At 34.0% G+C, this 12,363-nt stretch overlaps 1 protein-coding gene across 1 annotated transcript in view; it reads right to left on the bottom strand.

Annotated features, from left to right (window-relative positions):
- Positions 1-12,363, bottom strand: part of nonC (serine/threonine-protein kinase Smg1) — a 157,467-nt gene that overhangs the window by 17,283 nt on the left and 127,821 nt on the right. Inside the window, exons 60-61 of the mRNA XM_067274716.1 lie at positions 12,117-12,188; positions 9-194 (exon numbers count right to left, since the gene is read on the bottom strand). Coding sequence (XP_067130817.1) covers positions 9-194; positions 12,117-12,188 — 258 coding nt within the window. The remainder of the gene's footprint in view (positions 1-8; positions 195-12,116; positions 12,189-12,363) is intronic.

Here is a 12,363-nt window from a genome sequence, read left to right as displayed (position 1 = left end):
CACCCTACCTGAATTTCCATTATAATGTTTCTCATATCTGCTTCCAGTTCGGAAACAAGGATGTCAAGAGACGTTCCTGCTTCGTTAATGATTTTATTTAACTTCTCGATCATGTTGAGAACGCTGGGATCTTCTGACTGCACAGTTTTTACGGCCTCAGGTAAGATGATATTTTGGAAATTGAGACTTAGATCCTGAAGCAAATGACAAAATGTTAAAATACTAATTTTGCTGAATACAACTTACTATTTGTTTGATATTTCTAACTTTTTATATGTTATGATTATATTTAGAAAAATTACTATTCAAAAAAAATCTGTATTGAATTTATGAAGTTTTAAATATTATTTCATTCTCATTGGTATCATTTAAGTTTTTTAATAGTATTTTTGAACAATCAGCAAGACAATTGTTTATTGTTGTTATAATGAAAGCAGAAACAATGTTTGTATCTGATTGTAAACATCAGTTTTTGTTATAGTTAATTGAGGGAATTTTAAATACATAATCCAAAAATTCTGAATTATATTTATATAAAACTGAAAAATGATTTATTACTTTAAGATGTTTAGAGAATTCAAGAAAAAAGGCCAGTACATACTTTGTGAGAATGGAAAAGAGAAGAAAATGTGTATGTCTTTTCTATTAATAATAATAATAATAATAATAATAATAATAACTCTCCCGTGGTCACCACCTGGTCGTGGTGGGAGAGCCCAGTAATTTTACTGATCCGTAGGGCAATGCAGGCTGGAGCATAAGCCCCTGGTAGGGACACCCATGCCAGTAAGGTCTATGGGGAGAAATGAAGCTAAGAGTGACCACGCCCACATTCTGTGGAGATATTCATCATGGTAATAACTAGATCAAAGTGTGATACCGGCTCGGACGTCGCCCGGGTTAACAAGGTCCGCGTTCGTGGGTTAGGCAGAGGCTCACGTTCGAAAAATAGGTCACAGTCTCCCTTGGTTACCGGTGGCGAAAGCAGCACCGGCCCAAGCATGGCTACTGCAATGCCCTCAACAGATGTGAGGAACCAACCCAGCCTTGGTGTTTCTGTGGCAAGGCATCCACAGACCACAAAGGCTGGAAAACCACGCCGACGGATGAAATGGACAGTAGAAATGAACGAGTTTATCATCCGTTCTTATTACACCATCACAAAACTCGAAACAAACATGACAGCATACAGACAACAACTACACCATAAATTCACACAACAGTATCCTCATCTCACTGTCACCGAACAAAGGGTTGTTGATCAAAAAAGAACAATTATACACAACAACCTTGTTCCACAAACAACACTTGAACTTATCAAACAACAGGTTGCTGATCAAATACATCAACAGACAGAAACATCTAACATTAATGAAGATCATGTAACCTGTCAGGATAATCCAGCAACAAGTATTGATAATAACACACATACAACAATTACCACTAATGATACTACAGACACTTCCTCATCCATCACTGATAACATAGACTTGGATTTAGTTAATACGCTCTCACTTATATTTCAGGAAACACTCACTAAATATACAGGTACAGATCCCACACAACGACCACGAATACCAAAAATCAACACGTCAAAGGAAGTAGGAAAAACACTAAATTATGTAAACACTCACTTACTACCACACTACATTCATTCAATTTCTACACTCGCAGACATTCATACATTAGTTTATGCTGGGGCAGTCACAGTAGTGACACACCATGGACTGAAAGTACAATCACAGACAAATACACAGAAAACACAATTCTATCACAAGCCTGCCTGGCAGAGAAGAATAGAAACACAAATAAATGACATTAGACAGCAATTAGGCAGGCTAACACAATACACTAAAAACAACATAACACCCAAATTAAGGAAACAGCTCAAAAACATTTTCAAGAAAATAAAAACACACACAAAACATGAACATCACAACACACGCATTACAGAATACATTGATACACTAAAACAAAAACTTGCTGCCAAAGCACGTAGACTCAAACGATACAAAACATGTACACTACGAAAACAACAAAATAAATTATTTACAAACAATGAAAAACTCTTTTACAGACAAATTAATAACAAAGCAAACACTGATACACAGCACAGTGGCACACCAACAGAAGAAGAACTCACAACATATTGGTCTTCTCTTTGGTCCAGTGCTGTCACGCACAATGCTGATGCAGGCTGGATCGAGGAGGAGAACAGAAACTTGCACAACATACCAACTATGCCCTGTGCTGAAATAAACATACATGATTTCCAATACACTGTTAACAGAACACACAACTGGAAGACACCTGGTGTAGACAACATTCACAATTTCTGGTACAAAAAGTTTACATCACTGCACCAGGAACTAGCTAAACATCTAACACACATCATCATCAATCCACAAGACATGCCAAATTTTCTTACTCAGGGCATCACCTACATGAAACCTAAAAACAACAATACCACAGACCCCACACAATACAGACCAATTACATGTCTTCCAACACTCTACAAATTATTGACATCCTGTATTGCAAACAAAATATACAAACATGTTGAAGAACACGACATTCTAACAGAACAACAAAAAGGTTGTCGTAGAAACCACAGGGGATGCAAAGAACAGTTACTCATAGATTCAGTCATTCTACGGCAAGCACACAAACAACACAGAAACATACACATGGCATATATAGACTACAGAAAAGCATTCGACAGTGTTCCACACAGTTGGCTGCTACATATCCTACACATGTACAAAATACATCCATCACTCATTGCATTCTTTCAAAACACTATGCAGCACTGGAGAACAACACTACATCTCAGGGCCCATAACACTTCCATACAAACAAACCAAATTTTTATTAGGCGAGGAATTTTTCAAGGAGATTCCTTGAGTCCTCTCTGGTTCTGCTTAGCCCTGAACCCATTATCCAACATGTTAAACAACACGCAATATGGTTACAATATTAGACACAAAAAAACAACACAGTTTACACTGTCACATCTCATGTACATGGATGACATAAAACTTTATGCATCCACACAAAAACAACTTCATCAACTCCTACAAATCACACATTCATACACCAAGGACATACAAATGGAATTTGGCCTAGATAAATGCAAAACAGTTCACATAGAAAAAGGAATCCTGAAGAAAGAAGATTTTGCACTTGGAAATGGAGACATTATTGAATCCATGGAAGAGGGCGAGTTCTACAAGTATTTAGGATTCCAACAGGCCAAACTAACAGAACATACACAAATAAAGCAAAGATTAATTAAAGAATACCAAAGTAGGTTAAATGCTATTCTCAGAACAGAGTTAAATGCAAAACACACAGTTAAAGCAATAAACACATATGTCATCCCAGTACTCACATATTCTTTTGGAGTTATACATTGGACTCACACAGATCTCGAGCAACTCCAAAGGAAAACAAGAACAACACTTACTAAGCATAAACAACATCATCCTAAATCCGCCACAGAAAGATTAACCCTTCCACGTAAAAATGGCAGACGTGGCCTGATTGACATAGTTAACCTTCACTACAAACAAATACAGTCACTGCGAGAGTTTTTCTACAAGAAACAAGAAACATCACAATTACATAAAGCAGTAACTCTAGCAGACTCGAATAACACACCATTAAACTTACAGTCACATCATATGGACACAACACAACATATAAAAAGCATAGACACCATTAAGCAATCGTGGGCTCGAAAGGCACTCCATGGCAGGCATCCTTACGATCTGGCCCAGGATTTTGTTGACAAAACTGCGTCAAACAGCTGGTTAGCTCGGGGATGCCTCTTTGGGGAGACGGAAGGATTCATGATTGCCATACAGGATCAGGTCATAAATACTAAAAACTACAGAAAACACATACTCAAAGATGCAACACTCACAAATGACACATGCAGAAAATGTCACATCATGCCAGAAACTATACAACACATCACCTCTGGTTGCAAGCTCTTGGCACAAACAGATTATTTACACAGACATAATCAAGTAGCAAATATAATACACCAAGAGCTTGCAAGGAAACACAAATTAGTAGACATCCACGAACCATATTACAAATACATTCCACAGACAGTATTGGAAAACAACACGCACAAAATGTACTACGACAGAGCCATAATCACAGATAAAACAATTTACCACAACAGACCAGACATCACACTCATTGACAAACACAATAAAATCACATACATTATAGACATATCCATTCCAAACACTCACAATATACAAAACGCATGCACTGAAAAAATTAGCAAGTACACAGAACTCGCCCAGGAAATAAGGCATCTGTGGAGGATGGATAGGGTGCTTATTGTACCTGTTGTTCTCTCCTCTACAGGTGTCATACCACACACACTACACAAAAGCCTGGGCACATTAGAATTGAATAGAAACACATACATCACTCTACAGAAGGCCACTATATTGAATACATGTCATATTGTGAGAAAATTCCTGAATACAGACACACACACTGATACACTTCTTTAATTTCTGTTTTGGTTACTATGCCTTGACTTTGGTCCGGCATAGTACTTAGCCACCGGTGTTAACTGAGTATATCTAGCTTAACCCAACATAATAATAATAGTTTATTTGACATATAGTTCGATACAATATCAAAGGGGGGAAGAACAAAACAATAAATTCTCTTAACTCAAACCATCTAATTTCTTTAACATCTTGTTAAATTTTAACAAATCCACGAAATTGGAGTTAGAACCACCACGCAACATTCTTAAGTATTCCCCGTACATATCATTTCCACAATTACTAAACATATGGAAGCACCATTCACTATAACTACAAATCTGGTTGCAAATTATGCACACCAAAGAGGCACTTCTTGACATAAAACAGTTTAACCGCAGTTTCGCAATCTGTTTTTTCATCGCAATAGAGATTCCAACGTCTCTTAAATATCCTGCCATGCCAAAATCAGGTTTAACCAGACGATAATATCGTAGCAACCCAGAACTATTCAGCACATTCTTCATTTCCTGTAATTCTAGTTCTATACATCTCAATACTATGGACGGTATCCGTTCTTTCCATCTATCAATTTGTTTCTCAATAACCATATCACCGAATCCCAGCCGTTCTAGCCAATTTTTAAAATCCAGCCACCATGAATTACTCTCCGCTTTCATCCACATTCTTTCGATGCTGATTCTAGGTAGCCTATCCCTAGGTAATTCCAATATTCTTACATAATATTTTAGAACTGCTTTAATAAAAAAAATTTTCAGTGGTACTCGTCCAGTTTCCCACAAAACAGCCACATTCGATGCGTGAAATCTGAGGCCCAGCATTTTCTTCAAAAATTCTCTATGAATTAACTCAAAATTATTGACATTAGCCAATCCCCAGACCTGAGCACCATACGACATAACAGATTTAACTGTTGAATCAAACAACCTAAAATGTGGAGCATACGAGGCTAACCCTGGGATATTAACTGGTTTTAGATAATTTCACCAAAGCACCTTTTGCTTTTCCCGCAGTAATCTCAAAGTGGTCTTTCATGTTAAGATTATATTTGAACCAGAGGCCCAGGTACTTATATTTTTCCACTATTTCAATCTCTTGTTTATCCAAAAACCATTTAAGCTTACTTGATCTTTTACTACCATTTTGGAAAACCATTATTTTAGTTTTCTTATTATTAATCTGTAAGTCCATCTCAGTTGAGAAACTCATAAGACCATCAATTGCCAGCTGTAATTCAAACGGGCTATCAGCCATAATCACCACATCATCTGCATACAACAGAACCTTGATATAAGTATTATTGCCCAACCATAGGCCATTAAATCTTGGTATCTCATTCAGTCTATTTACCAAACCGTCGATATATAAAGAAAACAGTAATGGACTTAGCGGACATCCCTGCCGAACTCCTTTGTTACAGTGGAAGGGTTCAGTAGTAGTACCATTAACCATCAAAAATGCTGACATATTCGTGTACATCGATCGCAATAAATTCAATATTTTATGACTTAACCTCAAATCAGCAAGCCTCCTCCATAATTTCAGATGATTCACTGAGTCGAATGCAGCCCGGAAATCCACAAAACACGTATATACTTTTCGGCGTTTTTTGACTAGCCTTTCTTTTAATAAATTCCACAAAACAAAAATATGGTCCACTGTGGAATACCCTTGACGAAAACCCGCTTGCATCTCTGATATAATATGCTCACTCTCTACCCAAAATATCAGTCTTTTACATAGGATCGTTGAAAAAATTTTGCTAACAGTATTTAACAATGAGATTCCTCTGTAGTTGCTTGTATTGTTTATATCTCCTGATTTAAAAATGGGAAATATTCTCGCCAATTTCCAACCATCAGGGTAAATTCCGGTTGCCAGGACTTCATTAAAAATATCCAACAGCTTCTGTCGCAATCGCTCATCTACCAGTTTCCAACATTCCATCGGAATACCATCCGGGCCAGCTGCTTTACCTGACCTTGCCTCTCTCAAAGCAATGTCTAATTCTTCGAGAGAAATATGCCTGTCAAGATAACCTACCGTTATCATCTCCAAACAAACAATTTCTTTATCTAGGTTATCACTAAACAGTAAGCTTTTAAAATGCACAAGCAATTCAGTTTTAATCTCCTCCGGTATACGAAATTTACTTCTACCTTGTAATTTACGAATGCAATCCCAAAACATTTGACTTGACTTACACTTTGAAAGCAGTTGATTAAAACTGGTCAAATATTCCTGTTTCTTACTTTTACATAGCGCTCTGAAATTTTGTTTCGATAATAAATATTCTTCCAATCTCCAATCCTCTCCAAGTCTCCTCCATCTCCTGAGCCTATTTTTCACATCAGCCTTTTGTTCTACGCACTCATCATCAAACCACTCCGAATTACTCCTAGAGAAGTGTCTAACTCCTTTTTCTCTATATCTAAATTTATCCATTATACCAGACACCATATCAGTAAGATTATTTAATTTGCTCATACTATCATCAAATTGCCTGTCCCAACAGATACCTTGAATTTCGCTTACAAACGCCTCCTGCCATTCTTTCTTCCATCGTGTATTAAACTGGACCGATTGTCTAGAGTAGCCCTTTTTTTCCAACCCTTTGACAGAAACTTCAAGATGCAGCATCATATGATCAGACTCAATACAGTCATCTATACTAAAGTACAGTAATTTCTCAGCTGCCAAACCGTTTATACACAGATAGTCAATTACACTTTTACCCAAGTGTGAGAAAAAAGTATATTTTCCCTGTACATCCTCTTTAACTCGGCCATTCACAATCATCAACCCTTTTGCTTGACACAATTCCACTAACTTCAAACCTATCTTATTGATGCATTTATCTTGCGAGTTCCGATACACGCTATAATCCAATGATGGAAAAACACTACCTCCCCACTCCATTTCATTCAAAGTTCCAATTCTGCCATTAAAATCACCCAATAAATATATTTCTTCATTTTGAAAAGAATCAAACAATGACTCAAGTAACTTATAACATTTGACATAAACTTCCACTCTAATATAAACAAAAATTAACTTAATATTTTCCCAGTGTACTTCAAACAACCAATCTTCAACGGGACGAACCACCACCTCTTTCAATTCTTTATCGATCATCAACACCATCCCACCTCTTTTTCGCCCTTTATCAAATATACTAGTAGCGTTAATCTTATAAAATTTGTATGTATTACTTACATCTGTCGGTGGCTTTCTTGAATCTAATTCACCCAACCAGGTTTCCATCCAACAAGTGATATGAAACTTTCTCACAATGCTCCAATACTCCATTTCATATTCCTTCTTCCATCCGTTCATGTTCCAACTGAGAACTTTTAATGAATCATGCTTACTCCTAAAAAAGAATCACTAACACAGCTATCCTCATCTTTATCCCTGTCAACCCTGCGAATGTTTCCACCTATCACCAATTTATCGCCTTTGAAATATGCAATTTTCCCCTCCTTTCTGGCCTGTCTTAAATTATCCATCTGTTGTTTTCTCTTCTCTCTACATTCAACGGAAAGGTCCTCCCTTATGCGCACTGCCTTCCTCGAGTCAGAAACATCCAATTTGGTACAATTACACTTCCAGCTGCTCAATATATCTCTTTTCGCTTGCATGGAAATGCAGGTAACCAAAACCATCGTATTATTTCTGGTATTTTTTGTAAGTCTGACACAGTCACAAAGGACATTTGATAAACCAACAACATCCCGAATTAACTTCGATACTGTATCAAAGAGATTTTCCCCATCATTCAACTTCACATTAAACAATACCAAATTTCTTTTCCTTAGATTGCTTTCAAGTGTGTTAACTCTTTTGGTTAGAGTAGTGTTAATTTGCATATTGTTACAGTCATTTCCGCAGTCGTGCAGGGATTCTAATTTATTTATTCTCTCTGTCAGTATATTAATCTTATCGTTCATTTGCACAAAATTATCTTTTACTAAACGTAATTCCGTCTCTATTTTTAATTCTATAGCATCCTTCATTTCACTCAACATACCTCTTATCTCCTCCAAGAATAATTCTTGATCCAAATTCTTTCTGGTGTCTCTCGCTTTAACAGCACTTCCAGTGGAACAGGACCGCAAACGTTTACCTGGTGGTGTTCTTAATATCCTTGCGCTCTTCTCAAAAGCTGCTTCCCTTTCTTTGGCACTATCCCGATCCACATACTCTTTAGATTTAACAAATTTATCCATAATTAAAAGCAATTACGAGAACTTAGCCGCAACAGGTACCACTTCACTTCGAAACACGCCAACAGCCTCAGCGACTATAGCGCCCCCCCGTCTTTTCTATTATTCTCTTTCCATAAGTGTTTGTACTTCAAATGAACAAAAGCAAAATACACACACTTTCAAGACTTGAAGTTAGGTATGCTTTTGAGGTTTTATTTTAGTCATAAAATTCTTAATTAACTGTAATATTATTTTTTAATTTGAAAAAAGAAAATGAAGAACATTATAACATTTAAAAAAAATTAAGGAAGATGATTCCAAAAGGCATTTTTAATATTTCAGGTAAGTTTTAAATATATAGGTAAAGATAATATCTATTCAGATTTGATTAACTTAAAATACTGTATATAAATGATAAATTATGATTCATTGAATATAATTCTGCTCTAGTTCTAATCATTTAAATTTTAACAGTCCCATATTTAAAGATGCAAATGACTGCGAGTTGACAACAAAGAGATCTTCTCAACTTTTCTCATTGACCAAAAGAGAATGGACATCTGTCACTAGTAATGCACAAAGTGTTGCACATTAAACCTACTTAGTGTCATTTTCTCCTTTCCATTTTCACAAAGTATAAATCTGCCTAAACAGAAAATTATGACTTTCTCTTTAAATAGCTCATTAAATGCTTTATATTGAAACATATCTAAAACTTTTGGTTAAATAATTCAAATTTTTAAAATATTTGCAGTTTAGAAAAAAGCAAATTTCATGTATAGTAAAACCTGTAATATTAAAATCCTTCTTTACATTGTATTGGATTGTCAGTCCCATTAAACACCTTATAAAATATAACATATTTTTCTACTCCAGAAATCAAAAAAAATTTCACTTATCTCAATGTTGCCTCTCCTTAAGTCAAACTTTGCAACTTCTAACTAACTGGTTAAGTTCTGTGAATCTTTTTGACATGGTGCCCGGTAAGGTGGTTTTAGTACAGCTGGATAAGCAAGTCAATGACATAGTCTGTTTCAGATGAAATAGGCTCTGGGCTTGCTTGTCTAGTCGTACCAGCAACACACCTTTTGTTAATGAAAAAGTTGCCAGTTTAAAGGAAAACCTACTAGATCTAGTGGAAGTAGTGACATTTGATGCATCATATTATGCAAAACTTAATTTTTAAATAAATTCAATATAGAATAGAGAGGTGATATTTCTGAATTCATACCATTTAAATCATTATTACAGCTTCATATATTATTCTAATAAGTTCAAATAAATATCATAGACTTAAATACATTGTAAAATTACATCACTTCTTCTATTCCTCTATACTCTGCATCTGAATAAACATTTTGCAACTTTTTGTATACTTCCATATACATTCTCTCCATAACTCAAATTGGTTATTTTTTTGGTCCCTTCAAGATTTAGAGATTTTATTACAAATAAAAAAATATTTTAAAAAATGCTGTTTCACAATAATATAAAATATAATAATCAAAACAAAGCCAAGGCATTAACAATTAAAAAAATGTTAATTTATTTGATAATACAGAGTGTAGGAAAAAAAATTAATATATTTGTATATGTATGTATGTATATATATATATATATAGATACACAAATATACACAGTGAAATCTCCATTAATGGACACTTCCAAATAGTAGACGCCTCTACTTAGTGAACATTTTTTACAATTCCCCAGACCCTTCAAATAGGACATCTATTATATTCACCTCTAAATAGCAGAGACTGTAAATAATGGATGCCATTATTCATAACCTACCTCACAAAAACACAAAGTCCTGCCTTCACTATTCGGAAAGAATTAATTATGTACAAAATATTTTAAAACTAAACAAAAAATTGGTTCAAATACTCTTTCAGTGGACAAATTTTGATTGTAGGCATCAAATAAAGACTGGCTTAAAATAGGAATAGGGAAGGAGAACAGGTCATAAAAAGCCAAACAATATTTTTTATCTGTTAGAAACACTAATCTGGTTAAGTTGTTAATCACTATTTATCGTCATATTTATTAATTTAATTAATTAATATTATTAAACTTTATCTTATTGTTGGAATTAAGCTTACAGTACTGAGAAACCATAAACTTTTTCCAAAGTTATTCATTCATTCGACAAGAACCATAGTACAGTAGTAATGAAAAAGAAATCATTTTAAGGTTAAGACAACAGCATTTATTTAATGAAAGTTCAAAGATTGTGTTACAAAAGCAATTTGCTGATCACTTCAAAATGTAGAAAGATATTCAGTTTTCTCACATTTACAATGAAATTTATAATCTTAACAGCTTTGTGGTGACTAAAGTAATTTTTAATAAATCATTTATTGAGAAAAACAAAAACATTCAAAAAATTACACCTACTCGATAACTATAAAGTAGATTCAAATCACTACATCAATTTTTATTAGTCGTTTAGACCATAAATGATGTTATAAATGCAAGAATACCAAATACATTTCTTATCCCTTGAAGTGGCTAGCAAATTGTTTTTGTAACTTGACATTCAAACTCTTATTGCCTAAACCCACCTTAATCCACCTTTCCATTCACAATAACAGTTTCATTTTTCCTTTTTGTTACTTTCACCCTGGTTGTTTTTTATGAATTAATAATTAATCAATGTTTTACAGCGGATAGGATAAATAATATACTGTATACATATTTTAATTATATATGCTACATATACTTTTTAGTATTTTCACATTCCTAATGCAAATTTGATGTTTTTGCATCTTATTCTTCACTTTATAATGACCAAGTTAAAATACAATATGGCCACTAGTAGGTACCTTCAAATAACAGACAACCTTCTCAGTCCTGATGATGTCCTCTATTTGGAGGTTATACTGTACAAGCATGTACATTTATATATGTGCATGTGTGTGCATGTGCATGCATACATGTCAGTAAGTGAGTGAATGACTGACTGAATGTGAGAAACTTCACTTGCATTATTTATCATAATATATTTGAAAAGTTCTATTTTGATGAAATATGTTTCAATAACACAGAACAGTCAATTTTTGTATTATTATTTTTGTCAACTAGAATGAATGCACGTAAATTAGTATATATCAAAAAGAGAAAATTATAAAATCAACAATTTTAAATGGAAAAACTTTATATGTTGATGAAACAAATAATGAATTATATAAATTTTACCTCATATTTTGAATAGCAAAAATAATTTTTCATTAAGAAATAGTTAAGATATTAAGAAACTACAATGCAATATTCATATTTTTATAACAACTAACAACATTTCAGTACGATACTTCAATTATTAAACTTTTAAACTGTATAACTATTTATATTATAATTAAATAATTTAACCTACTTCTAATCCAGTGAACACACAATGTGCTGAAGTAACAGCATGAATAGCAGTTTTCATATCTTCATCTGCATCCTGAAATATAGTTTTTTTTTTTTTAAATACAATTTTAAAGTCTATCTAGAAATATTTATATTTAAATATAATACAATTAATTTTTTTCTTGTTATAAGTTTTGTAATCATTAAAACAAATATCAAATACAGATTCTCCTCCACTAGATAATACACAATATCGTCACTAAAATTAT

This window comes from Centruroides vittatus, unplaced genomic scaffold (assembly GCF_030686945.1).
Source record: "Centruroides vittatus isolate TY-2023 unplaced genomic scaffold, ASM3068694v2 contig_559, whole genome shotgun sequence".
NCBI lineage: Eukaryota > Metazoa > Arthropoda > Arachnida > Scorpiones > Buthidae > Centruroides > Centruroides vittatus.
The sequence above is the reverse complement of the archived record's forward strand: the minus strand, read 5'-3'. Positions and strand labels throughout refer to the sequence as shown.